General features: G+C 40.8%; 1 protein-coding gene across 1 annotated transcript; it reads right to left on the reverse strand.

Annotated features, from left to right (window-relative positions):
• Window positions 1–1,349: 1,349 nt before the first annotated feature.
• LOC124151933 (dipeptidase 1-like) lies at window positions 1,350–26,476 on the reverse strand. Its single transcript, XM_046524630.2, has 11 exons — window positions 26,338–26,476; window positions 24,005–24,116; window positions 22,671–22,827; window positions 20,134–20,266; window positions 19,626–19,776; window positions 19,478–19,544; window positions 18,203–18,379; window positions 15,400–15,511; window positions 13,984–14,056; window positions 13,075–13,210; window positions 1,350–1,491 (listed from the first exon to the last, which is right to left on the reverse strand). Exons 1-11 carry the CDS (start codon window positions 26,381–26,383, stop codon window positions 1,390–1,392), a joined length of 1,266 nt encoding a protein of 421 aa, XP_046380586.2. The 5' UTR covers window positions 26,384–26,476; the 3' UTR covers window positions 1,350–1,389.
• Between the last annotated feature and the right edge of the window lie 1,194 nt (window positions 26,477–27,670).

Raw genomic sequence — 27,670 nt, forward strand, 5'->3', positions numbered from 1 at the left:
CCCCACTCAGACACAGTATACTGACTCCGAGCCGTCCAGTCCTTGTTTTAGCCCCTTAGTGCCGAGCGCCAGACAGGGTAACAAGTACAATCTTTTAACGTCTTTTTGTATGACGCGGCCGGGCATCGAACCCTGGACCTTCCGCTCTCCGGGCGGACGCTCTACCACAAGACCACGGAGGCGGTACCACAGGCATGTGAGTTTCATATATATGTAAATGAAATTTAATTATTTTGATGAAAACGTTTTTGATATGAGTAATTATAAACTGGAATAAAGAAGCACAGAGTTTTCATAAAACTGTAAACATATAAATTAATGGAAATGCAGACATTTTGTGAGATTTGACCTATAATTTTGAGAAAGAGCTTATTATTAGGCTGTTCGTATAAGGGTGGAAACAGACTCTAGCTCAAAAGATGTTGGAACAGGGTACATCATCGAGCCTTAGTGAAGCTTTCAACGGGTCTTATGGTAGACATGTGGGGGACATTTTTAAACTGACGCATCAGTGACAGATATGATGTCTGATGATATCCCCTAATTTGACTTCAACCACATGTTCCAGTGTTTTTGCGGGACATCTAGTATATATAGAATCACCGCCATTTGATAGTGATTCATTAACACATACTTATGACATAGTCGGAATCGTACAATAAATTTTGTGTTCAGCAGAGATTCCTTATGATTATGGAAAGGGTTTTGCCATTTTTATTTATTGTTTTGAAACCAGCAGAAAAGTCTCACGATGAACTATTCGGCTACTCCATCTATTTGCCATTCTTTATACGCCCCATGAAATCTGTTTTTGCAGTAATTCGAGAATGGTCATGCTGTTTCGTTGACGTTTTGAATTTTCATTTGATAAAAGTAGAGTTGTAATTGCATTAAACTCATGAATCTCAAGCTGCTCTATGTATGAGGGGACATGACATAAACCTCGATTTATGATATGGTTTTTCTTTTAGTTCAATTGAAATAAAGATTGTCTCAAACTGCTTTCTGTAATGCAGAGTTATTCGTAAAGTGGTAGCTGATTTTGCGTGCACACGCACGCACGCATCCACGCACAATTCCCACCACCAGAAGAACAAGTTGGCCTGAATTATTCCCACAACCCCCTCGCCCCACACTTATATATCTTCATATCTTCAATTATATCTGCAACACAAACAACGAATGATACTTTCATAAATGTATACGTACTGACGTTAATATGCGGTGTAGAATATTTCTAAAGAATAAAATAACTTTTTACAAACAAATATTACCTTTAAGTATATTTCTTTTCAGGGGTAACATAATGAAGGTCATTCGGCCAGACGTAATACATGATCACACGATAATGCTGTTTTATTTGCTTTATTCATGAAACAAGTCTTGCTTTTATGGCCAATATGGTAGTTTGGACAAACAGGTTTGATCTGGAACTGCCGATCTGTCCAGAAGTGTGCTGTCCGGTGGAACCGATCTCATAGCATCCCGAACCTGGATAACACAGGATGAAGGAGCGGAATATGACATGAACGGGACAAGGGGAACACAACGACATATACCTATATACATTGCTGGTGTGTGTTGTCCTACCTTGTAGTATATACATTGCTGATGGGTGTATTGTCCTACCTTGTAGTATATACATTGCTGGTGTGTGTGTATTGTCCTACCTTGTAGTATATACATTGCTGGTGGGTGTATTGTTCTACCTTGTAGTATATACATTGCTGGTGGGTGTATTGTTCTACCTTGTAGTATATACATTGCTGGTGGGTGTATTGTCCTACCTTGTAGTATATACATTGCTGCTGTGTGTATTGTCCTACCTTGTAGTATATACATTGCTGCTGTGTGTATTGTCCTACCTTGTAGTATATACATTGCTGGTGGGTGTATTGTTCTACCTTGTAGTATATACATTGCTGGTGGGTGTATTGTCCTACCTTGTAGTATATACATTGCTGGTGGGTGTATTGTCCTACCTTGTAGTATATACATTGCTGGTGGGTGTATTGTCCTACCTTGTAGTATATACATTGCTGGTGGGTGTATTGTCCTACCTTGTATTATATACATTGCTGGTGTGTGTATCGTCCTACCTTGTAGTATATACATTGCTGGTGGGTGTATTGCCCTACCTTGTAGTATATACATTGCTGGTGGGTGTATTGCCCTACCTTGTAGTATATACATTGCTGGTGTGTGTATTGTCCTACCTTGTAGTATATACATTGCTGGTGTGTGTATCGTCCTACCTTGTAGTATATACATTGCTGGTGGGTGTATTGTCCTACCTTGTAGTATATACATTGCTGGTGTGTGTAGTGTCCTACCTTGTAGTATATACATTGCTGGTGGGTGTATTGTCCTACCTTGTAGTATATACATTGCTGGTGGGTGTATTGTCCTACCTTGTAGTATATACATTGCTGGTGGGTGTATTGTCCTACCTTGTAGTATATACATTGCTGGTATGTGTAGTGTCCTACCTTGTAGTATATACATTGCTGGTGGGTGTATTGTCCTACCTTGTTGTATATACATTGCTGGTAGGTGTATCGTCCTACCTTGTAGTATATACATTGCTGGTGTGTGTATTGTCCTACCTTGTAGTATATACATTGCTGGTGGGTGTATTGTCCTACCTTGTAGTATATACATTGCTGGTGTGTGTAGTGTCCTACCTTGTAGTATATACATTGCTGGTGGGTGTATTGTCCTACCTTGTTGTATATACATTGCTGGTGTGTGTATTGTCCTACCTTGTAGTATATACATTGCTGGTGGGTGTATTGTCCCACCTTGTAGTATATACATTGCTGGTGGGTGTATTGTCCTACCTTGTAGTATATACATTGCTGGTGTGTGTATCGTCCTACCTTGTAGTATATACATTGCTGGTGGGTGTATTGTCCCACCTTGTAGTATATACATTGCTGGTGGGTGTATTGTCCTACCTTGTAGTATATACATTGCTGGTGGGTGTATCGTCCTACCTTGTAGTATATACATTGCTGGTGGGTGTATTGTCCTACCTTGTAGTATATACATTGCTGGTGGGTGTATTGTCCTACCTTGTAGTATATACATTGCTGGTAGGTGTATTGTCCTGCCTTGTAGTATATACATTGCTGGTGTGTGTATTGTCCTGCCTTGTAGTATATATATTGCTAGGGGTGTATCGTCCTACCTTGTAGTATATACATTGCTGGTGGGTGTATTGTCCTACCTTGTAGTATATACATTGCTGGTGGGTGTATTGCCCTACCTTGTAGTATATACATTGCTGGTGGGTGTATTGTCCTACCTTGTAGTATATACATTGCTGGTGGGTGTATTGTCCTACCTTGTAGTATATACATTGCTGGTGGGTGTATTGTCCTACCTTGTAGTATATACATTGCTGGTGGGTGTATTGTCCTACCTTGTAGTATATACATTGCTGCTGTGTGTGTTGTCCTACCTTGTAGTATAAACATTGCTGGTGTGTGTATTGTCCTACCTTGTAGTATATACATTGCTGGTGGGTGTATTGTCCTACCTTGTAGTATATACATTGCTGGTGTGTGTATTGTCCTACCTTGCAGTATATACATTGCTGCTGGGTGTATTGCCCTACCTTGTAGTATATACATTGCTGGTGTGTGTATTGTCCTACCTTGTAGTATATACATTGCTGGTGTGTGTATTGTCCTACCTTGTAGTATATACATTGCTGGTGGGTGTATTGTCCTACCTTGTAGTATATACATTGCTGGTGGGTGTATTGTCCTACCATGTAGTATATACATTGCTGGTGGGTGTATTGTCCTACCTTGTAGTATATACATTGCTGGTGGGTGTATTGTCCTACCTTATAGTATATACATTGCTGGTGGGTGTATTGTCCTACCTTGTAGTATATACATTGCTGGTGGGTGTATTGTCCTACCTTGTAGTATATACATTGCTGGTGGGTGTATTGCCCTACCTTGTAGTATATACATTGCTGGTGGGTGTATTGTCCTACCTTGTAGTATATACATTGCTGGTGGGTGTATTGCCCTACCTTGTAGTATATACATTGCTGGTGGGTGTATTGCCCTACCTTGTAGTATATACATTGCTGGTGTGTGTATTGTCCTACCTTGTAGTATATACATTGCTGGTGTGTGTATCGTCCTACCTTGTAGTATATACATTGCTGGTGGGTGTATTGTCCTACCTTGTAGTATATACATTGCTGGTGTGTGTAGTGTCCTACCTTGTAGTATATACATTGCTGGTGGGTGTATTGTCCTACCTTGTAGTATATACATTGCTGGTGGGTGTATTGTCCTACCTTGTAGTATATACATTGCTGGTGGGTGTATTGTCCTACCTTGTAGTATATACATTGCTGGTATGTGTAGTGTCCTACCTTGTAGTATATACATTGCTGGTGGGTGTATTGTCCTACCTTGTTGTATATACATTGCTGGTAGGTGTATCGTCCTACCTTGTAGTATATACATTGCTGGTGTGTGTATTGTCCTACCTTGTAGTATATACATTGCTGGTGGGTGTATTGTCCTACCTTGTAGTATATACATTGCTGGTGTGTGTAGTGTCCTACCTTGTAGTATATACATTGCTGGTGGGTGTATTGTCCTACCTTGTTGTATATACATTGCTGGTGTGTGTATTGTCCTACCTTGTAGTATATACATTGCTGGTGGGTGTATTGTCCCACCTTGTAGTATATACATTGCTGGTGGGTGTATTGTCCTACCTTGTAGTATATACATTGCTGGTGGGTGTATCGTCCTACCTTGTAGTATATACATTGCTGGTGGGTGTATTGTCCCACCTTGTAGTATATACATTGCTGGTGGGTGTATTGTCCTACCTTGTAGTATATACATTGCTGGTGGGTGTATCGTCCTACCTTGTAGTATATACATTGCTGGTGGGTGTATTGTCCTACCTTGTAGTATATACATTGCTGGTGGGTGTATTGTCCTACCTTGTAGTATATACATTGCTGGTGTGTGTATTGTCCTGCCTTGTAGTATATACATTGCTGGTGTGTGTATTGTCCTGCCTTGTAGTATATATATTGCTGGGGGTGTATCGTCCTACCTTGTAGTATATACATTGCTGGTGGGTGTATTGTCCTACCTTGTAGTATATACATTGCTGGTGGGTGTATTGCCCTACCTTGTAGTATATACATTGCTGGTGGGTGTATTGTCCTACCTTGTAGTATATACATTGCTGGTGGGTGTATTGTCCTACCTTGTAGTATATACATTGCTGGTGGGTGTATTGTCCTACCTTGTAGTATATACATTGCTGGTGGGTGTATTGTCCTACCTTGTAGTATATACATTGCTGCTGTGTGTGCTGTCCTACCTTGTAGTATATACATTGCTGGTGGGTGTATTGTCCTACCTTGTAGTATATACATTGCTGGTGGGTGTATTGTCCTACCTTGTAGTATATACATTGCTGGTGTGTGTATTGTCCTACCTTGCAGTATATACATTGCTGCTGGGTGTATTGCCCTACCTTGTAGTATATACATTGCTGGTGTGTGTATTGTCCTACCTTGTAGTATATACATTGCTGGTGTGTGTATTGTCCTACCTTGTAGTATATACATTGCTGGTGGGTGTATTGTCCTACCTTGTAGTATATACATTGCTGGTGGGTGTATTGTCCTACCATGTAGTATATACATTGCTGGTGGGTGTATTGTCCTACCTTGTAGTATATACATTGCTGGTGGGTATATTGTCCTACCTGATAGTATATACATTGCTGGTGGGTGTATTGTCCTACCTTGTAGTATATACATTGCTGGTGGGTGTATTGTCCTACCTTGTAGTATATACATTGCTGGTGGGTGTATTGCCCTACCTTGTAGTATATACATTGCTGGTGGGTGTATTGTCCTACCTTGTAGTATATACATTGCTGGTGGGTGTATTGTCCTACCTTGAAGTATATACATTGCTGGTGGGTGTATTGTCCTACCTTGAAGTATATACATTGCTGGTGGGTGTATTGTCCTACCTTGAAGTATATACGTTGCTGGTGGGTGTATTGTCCTACACCATATGTGTGTATACATTGCTGCTGGGTGTATTGTCCTACCATGTAGTATATACATTGCTGGTGGGTGTATTGCCCTACACCATATGTGTGTATACATTGCTGCTGGGTGTATTGTCCTACCATGTAGTATATACATTGCTGGTGGGTGTATTGTCCTACCATGTATTATATACATTGCTTGTTTGTGTATTGTCCTACCTTGTAGTATATACATTGCTGGTGGGTGTATCGTCCTACCTTGTAGTATATACATTGCTGGTGGGTGTATTGTCCTACCTTGTAGTATATACATTGCTGGTGGGTGTATTGTCCTACCTTGTAGTATATACATTGCTGGTGGGTGTATTGTCCTACCTTGTAGTATATACATTGCTGGTGGGTGTATTGTCCTACCTTGAAGTATATACATTGCTGGTGGGTGTATTGTCCTACCTTGTAGTATATACATTGCTGGTGGGTGTATTGTCCTACCTTGTAGTATATACATTGCTGGTGGGTGTATTGTCCTACCTTGTAGTATATACATTGCTGGTGGGTGTATTGTCCTACCTTGTAGTATATACATTGCTGATGGGTGTATTGTCCTACCATGTAGTATATACATTGCTGGTGTGTGTATTGTCCTACCTTGTAGTATATACATTGCTGGTGGGTGTATTGTTCTACCTTGAAGTATATACATTGCTGGTGGGTGTATTGTCCTACCTTGTAGTATATACATTGCTGGTGGGTGTATTGTCCTACATTGTAGTATATACATTGCTGGTGGGTGTATTGTCCTACCTTGTAGTATATACATTGCTGGTGTGTGTATTGTCCCACCTTGTAGTATATCCATTGTTGGTGTGAGTATTGTCCTACCTTGTAGTATATACATTGCTGGTGGGTGTATTGTCCCACCTTGTAGTATATACATTGCTGGTGGTTGTATTGTCCTACCTTGTAGTATATATACATTGCTGGTGGGTGTATTGTCCTACCTTGTAGTATATACATTGCTGGTGGGTGTATTGTCCTACCTTGTAGTATATACATTGCTGGTGGGTGTATTGTCCTACCTTGAAGTATATACATTGCTGGTGGGTGTATTGTCCTACCTTGTAGTATATACATTGCTGGTGGGTGTATTGTCCTACCTTGTAGTATATACATTGCTGGTGGGTGTATTGTCCTACCTTGTAGTATATACATTGCTGGTGGGTGTATTGTCCTACCTTGTAGTATATACATTGCTGATGGGTGTATTGTCCTACCTTGTAGTATATACATTGCTGGTGTGTGTATTGTCCTACCTTGTAGTATATACATTGCTGGTGGGTGTATTGTTCTACCTTGAAGTATATACATTGCTGGTGGGTGTATTGTCCTACCTTGTAGTATATACATTGCTGGTGGGTGTATTGTCCTACATTGTAGTATATACATTGCTGGTGGGTGTATTGTCCTACCTTGTAGTATATACATTGCTGGTGTGTGTATTGTCCTACCTTGTAGTATATACATTGCTGGTGGGTGTATCGTCCTACCTTGTAGTATATACATTGCTGGTGTGTGTATTGTCCCACCTTGTAGTATATCCATTGTTTGTGTGAGTATTGTCCTACCTTGTAGTATATACATTGCTGGTGGGTGTATTGTCCCACCTTGTAGTATATACATTGCTGGTGGTTGTATTGTCCTACCTTGTAGTATATATACATTGCTGGTTGGTGTATTGCCCTACCTTGTAGTATATACATTGCTGGTAGGTGTATTGTCCTACCTTGTAGTATATACGTTGCTGGTGGGTGTATCGTCCAACCTTGTAGTTTATAAATTGCTGGTGGGTGTATCGTCCTACCTTGAAGTATATACATTGCTGGTGTGTGTATTGTCCTACCTTGTAGTATATACATTGCTGGTGGGTGTATTGTCCTACCTTGTAGTATATACATTGCTGGTGTGTGTATTGTCCCACCTTGTAGTATATACATTGCTGGTGGGTGTATTGTCCTACCTTGTAGTATTTACGTTGCTTGTGTGTGTGTATTGTCCTACCTTGTAGTATATACATTGCTGGTGGGTGTATTGTCCTACCTTGTAGTATATACATTGCTGGTGGGTGTATTGTCCTACCATGTATTATATACATTGCTTGTGTGTGTATTGTCCTACCTTGTAGTATATACATTGCTGGTGGGTGTATCGTCCTACCTTGTAGTATATACATTGCTGGTGGGTGTATTGTCCTACCTTGTAGTATATACATTGCTGGTGGGTGTATTGTCCTACCTTGTAGTATATACATTGCTGGTGGGTGTATTGTCCTACCTTGTAGTATATACATTGCTGGTGGGTGTATTGTCCTACCTTGTAGTATATACATTGCTGGTGGGTGTATTGTCCCACCTTGTAGTATATACATTGCTGGTGGGTGTATTGTCCTACCTTCTAGTATATACATTGCTGGTGGGTGTATTGTCCTACCTTGTAGTATATACATTGCTGGTGGGTGTATTGTCCTACCTTGTAGTATATACATTGCTGATGGGTGTATTGTCCTACCATGTAGTATATACATTGCTGGTGTGTGTATTGTCCTACCTTGTAGTATATACATTGCTGGTGGGTGTATTGTTCTACCTTGAAGTATATACATTGCTGGTGGGTGTATTGTCCTACCTTGTAGTATATACATTGCTGGTGGGTGTATTGTCCTACATTGTAGTATATACATTGCTGGTGGGTGTATTGTCCTACCTTGTAGTATATACATTGCTGGTGTGTGTATTGTCCCACCTTGTAGTATATCCATTGTTGGTGTGAGTATTGTCCTACCTTGTAGTATATACATTGCTGGTGGGTGTATTGTCCCACCTTGTAGTATATACATTGCTGGTGGTTGTATTGTCCTACCTTGTAGTATATATACATTGCTGGTGGGTGTATTGTCCTACCTTGTAGTATATACATTGCTGGTGGGTGTATTGCCCTACCTTGTAGTATATACATTGCTGGTTGGTGTATTGCCCTACCTTGTAGTATATACATTGCTGGTAGGTGTATTGTCCTACCTTGTAGTATATACGTTGCTGGTGGGTGTATCGTCCAACCTTGTAGTTTATAAATTGCTGGTGGGTGTATCGTCCTACCTTGAAGTATATACATTGCTGGTGTGTGTATTGTCCTACCTTGTAGTAGATACATTGCTGGTGTGTGTATTGTCCTACCTTGTAGTATATACATTGCTGGTGTGTGTATTGTCCCACCTTGTAGTATATACATTGCTGGTGGGTGTATTGTCCTACCTTGTAGTATTTACGTTGCTTGTGTGTGTGTATTGTCCTACCTTGTAGTATATACATTGCTGGTGTGTGTATTGTCCTACCTTGTAGTATATACATTGCTGGTGGGTGTATTGTCCTACCTTGTAGTATATACATTGCTGGTGGGTGTATTGTCCTACCTTGTAGTATATACATTGCTGGTGGGTGTATTGTCCTACCTTGTAGTATATACATTGCTGGTGGGTGAATTGTCCTACCTTGTGGTATATACATTGCTGGTGTGTGTATTGTCCTACCTTGTAGTATATACATTGCTGGTGGTTGTATTGTCCTACCTTGTAGTATATACATTGCTGGTGGGTGTATTGTCCTACCTTGTAGTATATACATTGCTGCTGTGTGTATTGTCCCACCTTGTAGTATATACATTGCTGCTGTGTGTATTGTCCTACCTTGTAGTATATACATTGCTGGTGTGTGTATTGTCCTACCTTGTAGTATATACATTGCTGGTGGGTGAATTGTCCTACCTTGAAGTATATACATTGCTGCTGTGTGTATTGTCCTACCTTGTAGTATATACATTGCTGCTGTGTGTATTGTCCTACCTTGTAGTATATACATTGCTGGTGGGTGTATTGTCCTACCTTGTAGTATATACATTGCTGGTGGGTGTATTGTCCCACCTTGTAGTATATACATTGCTGGTAGGTGTATTGTCCTACCTTGTAGAATATACATTGCTGGTGGGTGTGTTGTCCTACCTTGTAGTATATACATTGCTGGTGTGTGTATTGTCCTACCTTGTAGTATATACATTGTTGGTGTGAGTATTGTCCTACCTTGTAGTATATACATTGCTGGTGGGTGTATTGTCCTACCTTGTAGTATATAAACATTGCTGGTGTGTGTATTGTCCTACCTTGTAGTATATACATTGCTTGTGGGTGTATTGCCCTACCTTGTAGTATATACATTGCTGGTGGGTGTATTGTCCTCCCTTGAAGTATATACATTGCTTGTGGTTGTATTGTCCTACCTTGTAGTATATACATTGCTGGTGGGTGTATTGTCCTACCTTGTAGTATATACATTGCTGCTGGATGTGTTGTCCTACCTTGTTGTATATACATTGCTGGTGGGTGTATCGTCCTACCTTGAAGTATATACATTGCTGGTGGGTGTATTGTCCTACCTTGTAGTATATACATTGCTGGTGGGTGTATTGTCCCACCTTTATAGTATATACATTGCTGCTGTGTGTATTGTCCTACCTTGTAGTATATACATTGCTGGTGGGTGTATTGTCCTACCTTGTAGTATATACATTGCTGGTGGGTGTATTGTCCTACCTTGTAGTATATACATTGCTGGTGGGTGTATTGTCCTACCTTGTAGTATATACATTGCTGGTGGTTGTATTGTCCTACCTTGTAGTATATACATTGCTGGTGGGTGTATTGTCCTACCTTGTAGTATATACATTTCTGCTGTGTGTATTGTCCTACCTTGTAGTATATACATTGCTGGTGGGTGTATCGTCCTACCTTGAGGTATATACATTGCTGCTGTGTGTATTGTCCTACCTTGTAGTATATACATTGCTGCTGTGTGTATTGTCCTACCTTGTAGTATATACATTGCTGGTGGGTGTATTGTCCTACCTTGTAGTATATACATTGCTGGTGGATGTGTTGTCCTACCTTGTAGTATATACATTGCTGGTGGGTGTATTGTCCTACCTTGTAGTATATACATTGCTGGTGGGTGTATCGTCCTACCTTGAAGTATATACATTGCTGGTGGGTGTATCGTCCTATCTTGAAGTATATACATTGCTGGTGGGTATATTGTCCTACCTTGTAGTATATACATTGCTGGTGTGAGTATTGTCCTACCTTGTAGTATATACATTGCTGGTGTGAGTATTGTCCTACCTTGTAGTATATACATTGCTGGTGGGTGTATTGTCCTACCTTGTAGTATATACATTGCTGCTGTGTGTATTGTCCTACCTTGTAGTATATACATTGCTGGTGGGTGTATTGCCCTACCTTGTAGTATATACATTGCTGCTGGATGTGTTGTCCTACCTTGTTGTATATACATTGCTGGTGGGTGTATCGTCCTACATTGAAGTATATACATTGCTGGTGGGTGTATTGTCCTACCTTGTTGTATATACATTGCTGCTGGATGTGTTGTCCTACCTTGTGGTATATACATTGCTGGTGTGTGTATTGTCCTACCTTGTAGTATATACATTGCTGGTGTGTGTATTGTCCTACCTTGTAGTATATACATTGCTGGTGTGTGTATTGTCCTACCTTGTACTATATACATTGCTGGTGGATGTGTTGTCCTACCTTGTAGTATATACATTGCTGGTGTGTGTATTGTCCTACCTTGTAGTATATACATTGCTGGTGTGTGTATTGTCCTACCTTGTAGTATATACATTGCTGGTGTGTGTATTGTCCTACCTTGTACTATATACATTGCTGGTGGATGTGTTGTCCTACCTTGTAGTATATACATTGCTGGTGTGTGTATTGTCCTACCTTGTAGTATATACATTGCTGGTGGATGTGTTGTCCTACCTTGTAGTATATACATTGCTGGTGTGTGTATTGTCCTACCTTGTAGTATATACATTGCTGGTGGATGTGTTGTCCTACCTTGTAGTATATACATTGCTGGTGGGTGTATCGTCCTACCTTGAAGTATATACATTGCTGGTGGGTGTATTGTCCTACCTTGTAGTATATACATTGCTGGTGGATGTGTTGTCCTACCGTGTAGTATATACATTGCTGGTGGGTGTATTGTCCTACCTTGTACTATATACATTGCTGGTGGATGTGTTGTCCTACCTTGTACTATATACATTGCTGGTGGATGTGTTGTCCTACCTTGTAGTATATACATTGCTGGTGTGTGTATTGTCCTACCTTGTAGTATATACATTGCTGGTGGATGTGTTGTCCTACCTTGTAGTATATACATTGCTGGTGGATGTGTTGTCCTACTTTGAAGTATATACATTGCTGGTGGATGTGTTGTCCTACCTTCTAGTAACAGCCGGCTAACCGTGGTGATAATATGTGGCCTTACGGTGTAGCATCATTGAAAGTGATGTTACTTTTGCCTTCGCATTTTACCTTATTTCAGTCACAGCACGGTGGCCATTTTATAATTATTGCGCAAAGGCAGCGTGACCTGGCAGTTAGTGAAACCAGAGTGCTCGGCTGAGCTTTTGAAAGGATTTGGAAACTTTCCACAAGTGTGACGCCTTAGACAGATCTTGTGAACAATGAGTGAGTTGGGTTTAATAGGCTTTGAATAGTATTCCAGTTATATCACGGCGTGTCAGCTGAATGTGGGAGGAAAGCCCGAAGTGACGTTTTAGACGTTTACCACCTTGGTAGAACCCACGAGCATAGTGTTGACAAACATAGGATCACACGATTACAACCATACTTCTCCACGATAGCCATCAAGCGTTCATTCCAATGAACAAACGAAGCTTACATGATCGTCTCTGAGTTTAAGCATTAGAAGAAAAACCAATTAAAAACTGAGAAATATGTAACACAAAGGATGTCTTTGACTATATGTTATTCTTACCATTTCTGTGCAGAGGAAATTCCAGTGTAAACTATGCCAGGTCACATGTTACTTAAGGTCTTCCTGTCTTTGGGTATCTCTCGATAGCTTCCTTTCTACTCACCGCTTCCACTTGTTTGAAAACTCTATAGAAGTTTCTGTAAGCGACGTTCTCCAGCTCTGCCTCTGACCAGCCTCTTCGGAGCAGCTCGGCGAATAACAGAGGGTAGCTCGACACGTCAGCCATCTCTCCGTTCACCCTGGAGGTACAACACATCAACGCCGTAGTGGGTGGGGATAACGCCCCTTCGTACAATACTTCCACAAGATGACTACATCCCCAGTGTGTATACCGAGTTAGAACTGATCCCGGACAACCTATGAGGAAGCTGAATGCATCGACTAGCAAGAGTGGTGACTTGGGTCTTTGCGTGTCATCGTAACCTTGAAAACATGCTCATAATATCAATTACTGGTTTGTCTGGTTCAGTCTCGATTGTTTGTATATCGCCGTTGATGTGTTGATACCGAGTGGATGATATCGTGCATCTTGTTGGTTCATCAATATGTAATTAATATGACTAGGAGTTTTACCAAATACGCCGTATAAGTACATATAAATAAATATGGGTATTCCGGGTAAGAACATAGGCCCACAGCAAACTAAAAGGCGACTAAATGGATCGGAGGCTAGTCTCGTTATTTGTCATCGTATTCTGGAATATTGCTGACTTTACGGACCCGTGAAGAATCCGGGGTAGAATAGGTCTTCAGCAACCCACACTTGCCATAAAAGGCGACTATGCTTGTCGTAAAAGGCGACTAACGGGATTGCGTGGATCGATGCTCATGATGTCAATCACTGGATTGTCTGGTCCAGACTCGATTATTTACAGACCGCCGTCATATAGCTGGAATATTGCTGAGTGCGGCGTTAAACAACCAACCAACCAACCAACCAACCAACCAACCAACCAACGTTTAACAACGATCACATAAATGTATGAGTACATGTACATTACACAACACTTACCCAGAGCCGTCAAAGTCACAGCCAATACCAAGGTACTGTGAGCCTATAAGCTTGCGGAAATGGTCATAGTGATCTGAAAATTTAATATCACACTGAAACCAAAAGCACCTTAACAGCGGAACTGTTGACTTGCCTTTGCATGTGTTTGTGACGAGTACCAACGGCGGGGCGGAATACGCTCACCTTCTCGCGAGTAGCTCGTATAATCACTATTTAATAGTGATTCATAATAAACACATGCTTATGGCATAGTCGGTGTTGTACAATGTACATTGCTTTTACCAGAGACTTTTTATGATTATGGAAAGGGTTTTATTAAATATGTCAGGAAAAGTCATCGATATTAGTTGATGTAGATAATAACAAATATCAGAACAGAAAATACCTTGCTACATGTGTTAGAAACTGAACAGAAACGTTGTGCTTATGTTAGTAAAGGAGTTTTCATTTCATCCATTTTATCTTAAGAACTTCTTAAATATTTCCAAAGATACACGACAACGTATCTCAGATACGATTCGTCTTATGACGCATACTAGTCATGGTAACTATAAAACAACATATAACTGAATCATTTGTGACATAAATATAATAATTTCAATCATTACAATTATTTGGCTCATTATTGGCTTAAAAATACAAAATATTGTCCGAATTAATTATTTGCATTCATCTCGCATGTTTAAAAACACACCCCAATATCTCTTTTTAAAACAAATATCTATCCACGCTTGTTTCCTATGGTTTATATCAACGTACATAGAGAACGAGAGTGAGTTTCACGGAGATATTGCTGTTATTTTACGTCACATCAACGATATTGTAGATATATACTGAACATGTGACCCGTGAAGATCCCGGTAGAGAATAGGTCTTCAGAAACTCATGCTTGCCGTAAGAGGCGTCTATACTTGTCGTAAGAGGTGACTATACTTGTCATAGGAGACGACTAGCGGGATCGCTGACTGGGTTGATGCACGCCATCGTATCCCAATTGCGTGTATCGATGCTCATGATGTCAGTCACTGGATTGTCTGATCCAGATTTGATTATTTACAGACTGCCGTCATACTACTGGAATATGGACTTAAAAACAAACAAAACTGAACTTGGTATGAATTAAATCTTAAAAAAACTTGCCTCCTTATTATATTTGCTGGTTTACTGGTGTACATGTATTTCTTACAACCTTAGGTCATTGGTCAACATATAATTACAATTATAGCCTAATTTTTATTATCAATTCTTGTAAGACAATTGCGTCGGTAGGATGAAACAGAAATTACTACAAATTCTTTAATTATCATTTGGAATTTTGGGTGAACTGTTACAATTTTCACAGTCTTCATGAACGGAATTCCAAGCCGCTGTTGTAGGGGCTTAGAGAAACATGAGTTTAAGTTCGTCAGTTCGTACCTGCGACTTGGGCTACGGAGGCGGTTCTGTTGTCATCTCCATGCCTGTCCTCCGTGGTACAGTTGATGAATCGAGGATACACGTTGATCATAATGATTCCGTTGTTGGCGGCCTGAAACAGTAACACAGTGTCCAAGCATAACGATAACTTGATTAATAACAGTGTTAGAACCTACACCGAAACGTCGCTCTTAATTGTAATAAAGAAGTTGTTTATCCATAAATTCTTAACCTTACTTAGTACCCCAACTTCTAAATGCCTATCAAAGAAGTGATACAATACCTTCTTTCTCAATAAACTGTTGAATAAATTTCTAAATATATACTCTTCAAAAAAAAAGAAACTTGACACTGACTTTCAAAACCATAATTGAAACACTGTTTGAAGATCAATGTACACAATGTTCAAAACATTAATCGTGTCACCTAGACAGACACACGTACACGATACAGTTAATGTCACAGGGGTACAGAAAATGTCAGTATCGGTTGTGCCCACCACGTGCATCAATCACCGCTTGACACCGACGACCCATAGATGCAATCAATTTGTCAATAACACGCTGTTGGATGTGCTGCCATTCATGCTGAAGTGCATCAAGAAGCGCCGGAACTGTTTGGGGCGGTGGATTCCTTCTGCGAACACGTCGATCCAACTCGTCCCACAGATGCTCAATCGGGGAAAAATCTGGTGACCGGGCTGGCCAAGGTAATGTCTGGATGTTGTTGTGCTGTAAGAAGTCCTGACAAACACGTGCAGTCTGCGGTCGAGCGTTGTCCTGCTGGAACTGTCCGCCATGAACGTTGACGTGAGGAAGAACGTAAGGCTGAAGGATCAAGTCTTTGTAACGCACACCTGTCAATGCACCTGCCACATGCACGAGAGGCGTCCTACCACCGTGATTAATTCCGGCCCATACCATGACAATCCCGCCGCCAAATGGGACAACCTGCTGCACACAGTTGGGGGCGTAACGTTCACCCCGACGTCTGTAGACACGCGCGCGCCCATCAGCACGTGTGAGTAGGAAACGGGACTCGTCAGTAAACAGTACATTTCTCCACCTTGCACGTGCCCATCTAACCTTCTGTTGGCACCAAAGCAGACGGTCCGCCAGATGACGTGGGGTCAATACATGACGTCGAACAGGTCTTCGTGCAAAAAGTCCAGCCTCCCTCAGTCTGTTGCGTACCGTTTGATCTGATATTCTGCGTACCCCAGGGATCTGTGTGGTTGTAGACGTGGCTGTGGTAGTGCGGTCTCGGAGGTGTCGCAGCCGGATGTATCGATCTTGTGTTTTGGGTTGTCACCCTTGGTCTTCCTGACCTTGGTCTGTCGTCAACTTTGTTGGTGTTGTTGTATCGGGTCCACAGTGCGGAGATTGTCTGTCTGGATACGCCAAAGTGCCTGGCCACTTCTTGCTGAGTTGCTCAAGCTTGTAATCTCCCAATGGCGTTGTTCCGTTGAGCTGCATTCAGTCTTGGCATTCTGTCACCGCCTCTACTGCCGTTATAAGGACTGTATGAACAGCCGTTGATGTGGATTTTTATACACATTCAGCAGGGGGGCCTGCATGCCTAAATGTAGGATCCTGTTCTGCACGTTTTTTACAGGCGGTTGCGTTTGGATGAAGCTGTAAAATTGATCCCCAAACAGTACGTTTATGTTTTGCATGTGTTTTCGCGAATTATAGACACATCATCTTTCTGTTTGACTTATTTGGTTCTCATTTAATGTAATTATTTTAGATATTTGGCAAAAAGTTGTTTTACATCTATGTCAAGTTTCTTTTTTTGAAGAGTGATATAACGTATTAAACATCCATTATTTTAGAAATGACATGATATGATGAAGAGGTTGTTACCATTGTGTGTTTCCGTATCGTAAGTATCATATATTAGGAATATAAACCAAATATTATAATCGCCAAAGACTCGCATAATGAAAAAAATATTTCTAATATATATCTACGATACAGAAACTCTCGTCTGATAATCTCTATATGTGGTGTCCTGACAATCCTGGAAACATATTCAGGGCGAACCGGGATTCGAACCCACAAAGTCATAGGTTTCTTGCGTGCCCAAGGGGCGCAACTCTGCACAGCAAATTGCGGGGCCTTAGACGACTGGGCCTACCGTGCCCCCGTATAGCTATGATACCATTACAGTTTTTCACCTTTCTCACACACGAAGTTATCAACAGTTGAATCTAATCTTATGAGAATCTCCACGTGGCTTTATTGCACGAGGTAACCCGACATCAAGTCACTATCTTCATGGTTTAAATATCTAAATTTTCAGTGAACGGACGTTTTGCATATCTATTCTGTTAAAAAAATAAAATAAATTTGTTTCCCACAAGGGGCGGTCGGGTAGCCTTGTGGTAAAAGCGTTCGCTCGTCACGCCGAAGACCCGGGTTCGATTAGCGACATGGGTACAATGTGTGAAGCCCACTAACAGACTGCTCGACTTTCGGATCTTAAAGAGAATTTTTCGCAATAACATTGTAATTCTGCACGTTTTGGTTTGCGATTGTGCATTAATGATTGCCTGTATGTTGAACCAATAACATGTGGGTATAGTCGTTGATGATAAAGTAATTAGCCAATAATATCTTTGACCCGTCTTGACCCGGCCCGATGCGACTTTTAGGTAATCCCTCACGTAGATAAAGCTCGCAGAAGTTCAACACAAACCAATTCCAAGTTAACAATAATACTTAATGCTCATAATGTCAATCAGTAGATTGACTGGTCCAGAATATTACTGAGTGCGGCGTTAAACAACAAACAAACAAACCAGATGTTTAGCGACGTCGTCGGGGACGTTCCTGTCATGTGGACAGACATGATAGGAGGACGAGTGGCTGAAGATGACGGGGGCGACAGACACGTTGATGGCGTCGTACATGGTGTCCACAGCCGTGTGGGCGAGGTCCACCATCATACCAAGTCTGTTCATTTCATGCACCACTCTCTGAAATCAAGAATGCTGCTACTACTACTACTACTACTACTACTACTACTACTACTACTACTACTACTACTACTACTGCTTCTGCTGCTGCTGCTGCTACTACAACCACTACTGCTGCTGCTGCAACTACTACCACTACCACTATTGCGGCTACTACTACTACTACATTTTTCTACTATGTACTACTACTACTGCTGCTACTACTACTACTACTACTGCTACTGCTACTACTGCTACTACCGCTACTGCTACTACTACTACTACTACTACTACTGCTACTATCACGACTACTACTACTGCTACTACTGCTACTACTGCTACTTCTACTGCTACTACCACTACTACTACTGCTACTACTACTACTGCTTCTGCTACTACCACTACTGCTACTGCTACTACTACTACTACTGCTTCTGCTACTACTGCTTCTACTACTTCTACTGCTTCTGCTACTACTACTGCTACTACTACTACTGCTAATACTTCTGCTACTACTGCTTCTACTACTACTATTACTGCTACTACTACTGCTACTACTACTGCTACTACTACTACTACTCCTACTACTACTGCTACTGCTACTACTGCTACTACAACTACTGCTACTACTACTACTCCTGCTGCTGCTACTACGGCTACTACAGCTACTACTGCTACTGCTACTACTACTGCTACTGCTACTACTACTACTACTACTACTACTACTGCTACTACTACTGCTACTACTGCTTCTACTACTACTATTACTGCTACTACTACTACTGCTACTACTACTGCTACTACTGCTACTACTACTCCTACTACTACTGCTACTGCTACTACTGCTACTACTACTGCTACTGCAGCTACTACTACTGCTACTACTGCTACTACTACTACTACTACTCCTGCTGCTGCTACTACGGCTACTACAGCTACTACTGCTACTGCTACTACTACTACTGCTACTGCTACTACTACTACTACTACTACTGCTACTACTACTGCTACTGCTACAACAACTACTACTACTACTGTAGCAGTTCGATAATCTCTAGATACACCTCTGAACACCATGATAAACGTAAACATAAACATCACGTAAAGTGTCATCTTCACCTTTCCAAAGTCTGTCAAGCCATGGTGGTTGGGAGTGTTGTGTCTTGTATCGTTACAGGAATCTGCCCTGAAATGTTAGTGACATACATGCATACACTTTCATATGAGACATTCTAGACTTGAAAACAGCAAGACACATGCACATTACCATGGGGTGTCACAGCTCCAGGTCAAGGTCATATATCTCACACCAAGGTCATAATACATGCGCAGTACGGCCAGGTTGCTGTCGATCATTTCGCCCCCTTCTAAGCCAATCATTGAAGCTACTTTGCCGTCGCGGAAGGAGGGCATTATATCTGAAATGGGACAAAAATGTGACAAAATAATTTGCATGGCTTCTCCTTTCAAATACTGTATGTCTTGAAGCAGTGACCAAACATTTCTGTCTCCTGAGTGAGCGACAGCTGGGGTCATCAGAAAAGTGTTACACACAGTGTATCCATGTAATATCTTACATGTTTAATGTCATAGAAACAGTTGGATAAATAGTATGCACTCAATTTATAAACGTGGATGAAATTATAATTATAGTTGTAAAATTGTAATGTTTTATTTAAACCCCTTTGGTGTTAACAACACCTGGTGTCCCTTCCTTCAAGCGACGTGGAGACATTTTGAGTCATCGTGAACGCAGATGATAGGGATCGACTCACCATCAACAGCTGTGACAAAACGGAAGGTGTCGGTGTATTGGTGGACGAATCTCTTGATGACGTCTATGGTCGAGAGAGCCCAAGTGATGCTGTCCTTGTACTGGAAGTCACACGGAGTCCACGCAGACCACATCTGGGAAGTAGAGGCAGATGTATTGCCTATAAACGTCAAACGAACTTGAAGCCATCTTCCCGAGCCAAGAGAATTAACTGACTATAAAATTCCAGTTTTCACCCTTGCTAAACTAGTCTGGTATCATGTAGTTACATTTTGGCTGGGCTAACGAGTCTATGCATAGTCCAATCAAAATCGCGCACCGAAATCGAAATCCGGTTTGTAAACTGTCGTGCTGATTTCGGTCGATTGCAGGATTTGCAAAGCATGTGCACCGCCAACTCCTTATCAACAGGTATTTTCCAAATCTCTTCATGATTTGAATCAAGGTGCGCACGTGATTTGATGCACTTCGCGATGTAAGACCCGTTTCATCACAATATAGGTATTGATTATCGATCAGATCGTCTTGTTTGAATCAAATGCCATTGATACGCGAGGTGGAATCTGATTGGTCCATAGGAGAGGTTTAGAAGGGACATAACTCGTAATAACCATTGGTGGCGCTACGATGGAGCCCAGGAATTCCAGCCTAGTTCGGCAAGGGTGGAAACGGGACTTTTAAAGTCAGTTAACTCTCTTGCCTCGGGAAGATGACTTGAAGCCAGGAACGATAAATATTGGTTCTATCACAGATGTTTCACAGAGGTCATAATTATACACGGTTATGAAGGTCGTGTCTATAGAAGATTTTGAGAAGTGGAGGCAAACGTATTAAGGATTGACTTGGGATTTTATTCGCTTTATTGAATCCCAATATTACAGCCCCTTTCTGCTTCGCGGAGTCATACAGTTTGCGCATCAGTTTTTTTATCCGTACCTTAATGAACTGAAAATAATCCACAGAACAATCTTAATAATTAAATTCGACAACGAAAAGTTGTGTTCTCTTCTACTATAGCTTAACCAAAAACAGTTGTATATGTCACAGCAGACAAATGACGAGATTGATAAACAGTCCAGGTGTAGGAATACAAACTGTTGCGTGATATGAATCAGGTAAATGTTTAATTTATGCACATAGAACACATAAATTTTGTGGAACCGAGGCGAGCGGAAATATATAGGCAAGCGATCCTGCACGTTTGCTGTCTCATTACTTCAAGGCCGTCTGTCTCAAAAGGTAGTTTGGACAATGAATATGCATGAATTTCGCCGATTATATACGGTGATCATATAAGGTCATGTCTATAGATAATCAATAAAATATTAATATACAATATAATACGACAAAATCTTTTGAAATTCCTATTTTGGCCAAAAATTAACCCTTTGGAATATGAAGGTATCAAAGTGAATCTGAGATTTGAACTCCAACCAACGGATCCTGAGAACTAAGTGAAACAACTCCGTATGTCATATAGCAGTGCCTTCATCCAATGAACCACGAGAACAACGGAAAACTTCAGCTTGCGGAAAGATTATTTTTATCAACTTGACTGACATTAATGTTGGCTGTGACATTTCGGAGACAGGCCAATAAACCAGAACACTTTGGCATACAGGCCTTACACCGCCTGTAAGGGGTCATATTAATGTACGTGAATGTGTGTTATATGGGAAGATAACATATCTTGTGTGTTGCCAATTTAACCTACATTCTTGAATGTAACGCATAGAGTGTGGGCTAAGTGCAGAAAGGTCGGGAACACTCACACCGCTTACGTACACTTCATTTATTATTGGGGGCACGGGGGGTCAGTCGTCTAAGGCGCCGCGATTCGCTGTGCAGAGTTGCTTCCTTTGGGCATGCCAGAAACCTATGATTGTGGGTTCGAATCCCGGTTCGCCCCAATTATGTTTCTAGGTTTGTCAGCACCATACCCGTGCTCGTGGGTTTCACCGAAGTGGTAAACGTCTGAGACCTGCATCACTCACTCACTCACTCATGTATTATTATAAAATATCAATATATCCCTAAAGCGTTGACGATTTATGTTTACATCGACACTAATTCCCATACTAATTTTACTGTTTGCAGCTTGCCCCTTTCCTTAACCTAAAAGAAAATTCGTTACAATCTATCGACCAATGTACGAAAACACGACACACCAGTCCTGACTACGAGCAGTTTGATCAAAGAATCCCTACTTAATATTTCTGCTTGTTTACAGGTATAGTTAGTATCTTAAAAACACATCACAGTGAAAGTCACAATGGAATATTGCTGAGTGCGGCGTTAAACAACAAATTGTTTCACCATACTACGTGGTCTAAATGGCAACTGTGTAATATTTAGAAGGTACCCCTATCAACTTAAAAAGTAAAGGTGAAAATGATACAAGAAGATGACTGTGAATTTTACTATGTCCGTTTGAGCAAAGACGAAACAAATTGATAAAAGGGCCACGAGAATGGCACGAGCCGCTATTCGCCTTGGCCCGAAATAACAAGGCTGTTTGTTGTAGATGACTAAGATTACCTGAGCTCCCAGTTCTCCTTGTCGTATTCGGGGGATGTCTGTTTGCGCCAGAAACTCGGGGTCCACAGGAAACTGTGACCGAGTGTCTTTTCTCAGATCAACTTTCTCCAGATCGCCCTTGAAGTTTTTTATGATGTGCCAGCCGAGATCATTATGCCTGCTCAAACACAAGCACTTATTTCACAAAACCGAGATCGATATGCCTGCACAAACACAAGCACTCATCACACAAAACCGAGATCATTATGCCTTTACAAACACAAGCACACATCCCCCACTGCCAGGATGTTTATGCCTGCACAAACACAAGCACACATCACACACAGCCGAGATCATTATGTCTTCTCAAACACATTCATTCATTCCATACATGGGAGATGTTTATGCCTTCATAAACACAATCACTCATCTCACTCGGATGAGAGTTTTATGCTGAAACAAACACCATTACACATCTCACACATCCGTTATTATTATGCCTCCAAAAGCGCATTCATTCATCTCACACGGCCAATATAATTAATTATACTTGCACAAACACAATAACACATAACACAACAGAAATTGTAATGCACAAACACATTCATTCATCTCACACAGCCAATATCGTTATGCCTGCGCAACCACTATCATAAATCTCCTCTTGGTTTGGATGTCTTGATATGAAGAGGTGAAGTGAGCTCGAGTGAGTGAGTGGCTCTACGCCGCAATGAACAATTGTCAAATATGGTTGAATCTATAGAAGTAGCAAACGGATGAGTACAAACACAGCTCACTTGTTCCAATTTCAGAGTTTGCATTTTATACCTGGAGTGGGCTAAACAGAATTCTGTTCAAGAACGTCAACTTACGCCTCAAAGCAAGTTCATTCTGTGTGGACCGCCTCCGTGGTCTAGTGGTAGAGCGTCCGCCCGGTGAGCGGAAGGTCCGGGGTTCGATCCCCGACTGCGTCATACCAAAAGACGTTAAAAGATGGTACTTGTTGTTACCCTGTCTGACGTTTGGCATTAAGGGGCTAAAACAAGGACTGGTCGGCTCGGAGTCAGTATACTGTGTCTGGATGGGGTATTCATGTTAAACTGCGGCATGGTATCTCAGTGAGCTAGCACTAAAAATCGGCATCAGTCCGGACTAGTACAAGCAGCCACACAAACACACACACGTACATGCACGTCCATAAGTGCAATAATCGACGTTAAACCCCATTTCAACTCACCTCACCTCATGCTGTGTGTCTCTTGTTATTATAAGGGCTTGACGCAAGTGCAAAATTTACGCTGACGTTAAAACCAAGATTACGTCATTGTATCAAATCTTTGAAAAATCCAACTTACCCATCTACAAGTGGCACTCGCTTCAGTATATTCCTGGCTTGTGCTTCGTATAAGTCACCTTTGGCATTGTCTGGAGGCATTATCAGAAATGCCTTCACGCCGTTGATGGCGACTACAACGATATGTGGCAAGTGTTATTAAGCTTATTCGTGCGAGAACATGGTAACATGGTATTGTTAACGTCTGCAGACTCAAATATTTTTGCAGTTTGTTTTTGTATCTTATTCGCGACAAAGACCGTGTGGATTTCAGGAAACATCTATCAGTTTTTTGTTTTGTTTGTTTGTTGTTTAACGCCGCACTCAGGAATATTCCAGCTACATGTACATGACTGCGGCCTGTAAATAATCGTGTCTGAACCAGACTATGCAGTGATTGACATCACGAGCACAAATCCACGTAATTGGGATACGATGACATGCATCAACCAGCGAGCCTGATCCCGTTAGTCGCCTCTTTCGACAAACATGGGTTACGGAAGACCTATTCTAACCCAGATCTTGTATCGGCAACAAGAGGTCACATGTAGTATATACTTATCATGAACAACATCCATCTAAAAATAAACGCCGCGAATAGCTGTACAATTGTTGGTGCGCCGTAAAACAACGTGTATCCATTCCTCTCAGAATACTTCTTCTCCCTTATAGAAGGTTCAAGTGTATTCACATTGCACCGGTACCGTGACCCTTCTCTTTGGTTTTACCTTGCGGGTTAAAACAAACACACTCACACGTTCATAATTTATGATCGGATTGGAAAACTCAAAACACGAGAAGTTGGCCAGGAAGTGATACTTTAGTTTCAGATGTATCGATGTCGTTCAATTTGACAATTTCTTACTACTGATTTATACACCTGAATTAGAAGTAAAATATAGCAGTGACAACGTCTCGTGTGTTTCATATTTAGATGAACTTTCTCCTTATGCCGGACAAAACTCCAGCAGCTCAAGGCTATGGTGTCTACATTTTACAACAAGTCCCAGAGTGATGCAGGTCATAGACATTATCTCGAAACATGATCAGGGCAAACAGAGATTCGAACCCACGATCATAGGTTTTTGGCAAACCTTATGTTCGCAACTCTCCCCAGTGAAATACGGCGCCTCAAGGCATGGAGTGTAAGCTTTCTGTTGATCATTCTTCATTAAAACACATTTCTCATATAATGTCATGAGCACCCATTCGCAAGTGCACACTTTTTATACTTAAAAGCTTGTGGCTTCCATGTTCTCATGTCAATGTTCTTTCTCTTCAAACTGAGAAACGATGATTAATACTTCAACGATATTAACGTATTGATAAATATTCCTGCCAACAAATTGAAATTTGATTATTTAGAGAAAATTTGTTCCTCTACGACTGGATTAAATATATAAATTTTAAATTTAAACCATTTTAATACAGTGAGGATGTACATCAGAAGACATGTAATTTGTACCTGTCTCCGCACAAAAGAATGATTTCAAATCAGATCCAGGAAAATCAGTCCTAGAACAAACGTCGTTAAACGGTGTGATAAAGTCATACTTGTAGGTGACCCAGTGCCTGTATTATCCTAAAACTAGGTGCAGGGAAGTTCATTATGAAGGAACGCTATTATACCGTATTAATTTGAAAATAAACACATAATTCATTGTTACATCAATCTATTGTTTCACTAATGCTAGGACATAGTGTCTCACTTGGCTGGACATAGGACACGTCAGCTTGGGGTGGGACTGACATATCATTATTTTATTTCAGAACTACAAACACATTTTCTGCATAACTGCAATGGTGATATTGATTCAATTTCTTTTACAGATATTGTTGTCCAACTTCGAACATGTAGAATTTTAATCAAAACCGGGGGCACGGTTGCCCAGTCGTCTAAGGCTGCGTGATTCGCTGTGCAGAGTTGCGTCCCGTGGGCACGCCAGAAACCTATGATTGTAGTTTCGAATCCCGGTTCGCCCCGATTATGTTTCTAGGTTTGTCAGCACCATACCCGTGCTCGTGGGTTTCACCGAAGTGGTAAACGTCTGAGACCTGCATCACTTCGGGCTTTCCTCCCACATTAAGCTGACACGCCGTGATATAACTGGAATACTGTTAAAAGCGGCGTTAAACCCAACTCACTCACTCACTCACTAATCAAAACCACACATGTTATGCATGTCAATTCTCAGGATTTTGTTTTGTACAATATGTTCTGTGAAGTGTCAATCATAAATAGATCTAAACGAAGTAAGAAATCAGACAAATGTCAAAATATGAAAACATAGTAAAACAGAATATTGAATAAATTGAGAAATATTACATTCACTTGGTTGATAACGAAATATTTACCGCTAAGCAACAGAAATCCTAAACATGATTCCACTGGTGCCTTCATGCTTAGAGGCGATTGTTGACTGTCCGAAACCTTCACGTTTCAACTTATATGAATATATAACACTGCCCAACTATAACATTCTCAAACATGTGGGAGATAAGCCTGTCTGTTATCAGTCCGAAAATTGATACCTTTATCTTGTCTGATACGTACATCTAATGAAATAATGTTTTCTCTTGAACACTTAATTTAACATATCATTTAGAAATATTTTCGGTTCATTACACGTTCTTAACACCAGATTAGTTTTGACAAACGCACAAAGATCAATGGTGTGTGTGATGACCGTTTTCACAAATTGTGACATTGTGTCCATTTACGCGAACACCTGTCGTGATAGTACATGTATTTTTAACGTGTTGTTGCGAAGTGATCTACACATTGTGTAACGCAAAGATAAACCCAGATATCGGTTTGCACAGAACTAAACAAGGAAGGGAGCGGATCAACCAAATACACCTGAAAATGTTACCGTGACAAAATCAAAGCAAGGGTTTCTTTCTCCAATGTACAATAATTTCTTGTTCTCGTAACTCACAAATAAGATGGTCGATGCTTTTGCATCTTCCATTCACAAAAAAACCAACCCAGCAGCACCAATTTTACTTACACAAATTGCTGGCTTAAATCTGCTTTTTTAAGACTGGAGAATTTATGAGTACGGTATTTACTCTTTCAAAGGCTTCCTGGCATTTGCAGATATTTGGAGGGAAAGCCGCTACCTTCCTGTGAAGACGGCCATCACACACACCACTGATCCTTGTCTGTGCGTATGTCAAGCACGTGTAATAAACCGAAATTAGTCAACAATCACATATTTTCATTTTTATCTGATTTCTTACTACTTTTGGATCTATATATGATTTTAGATCTATAGATACACTTTACATAACATATATTACTTAACACTTTCCTGATATTTGACATCTGTAGTTTTGATTAAACTTCTACATGTTCGAAGTTGGACAACAAAGTTAGCAGAATCTGTAATGGAAATTGAAATAATATCACCATTGCATTTTTTTTTACGTTTGTGCCAAATTTGGAAATATCCTCCCCACGTCTACCTTAAAACCTTTGGAATGTCAAAGAACATATGAGCAAGAGTTGTATGATGCCTTTTGAAATCTTCGAAGAAAGATTATGCTCGATGGGGCGGTTTCAAGGGTATCTTTTACTTCTAGTTAAGGTGGGTAAATAAGTAGTTGGGAATTGGCCATCTGACATCTATAATCGTGGATTCGAATCTCGGTTCGCCCTGATTATGTTTCGAGATAATGTCTATGA

Source organism: Haliotis rufescens, unplaced genomic scaffold (genome assembly GCF_023055435.1).
Source record: "Haliotis rufescens isolate VD_foot unplaced genomic scaffold, xgHalRufe1.0.p SCAF_8, whole genome shotgun sequence".
Lineage (NCBI taxonomy): Eukaryota > Metazoa > Mollusca > Gastropoda > Lepetellida > Haliotidae > Haliotis > Haliotis rufescens.

What these genes read in the sequence shown, in the direction of transcription:
- LOC124151933 (XM_046524630.2), bottom strand. Translation starts at nt 26,383, where the DNA reads ATGAAGGCACCAGTGGAATCATGTTTAGGATTTCTGTTGCTTAGCG. An exon ending in TGGAGCTGTGACACCCCATG is followed by an intron (nt 19,545 to 19,625) that starts GTAATGTGCATG and finishes CTAACATTTCAG; the next exon opens with GGCAGATTCCTGTAACGATA. An exon ending in CTCCGTAGCCCAAGTCGCAG is followed by an intron (nt 14,057 to 15,399) that starts GTACGAACTGAC and finishes TTAAATTTTCAG; the next exon opens with ATCACTATGACCATTTCCGC.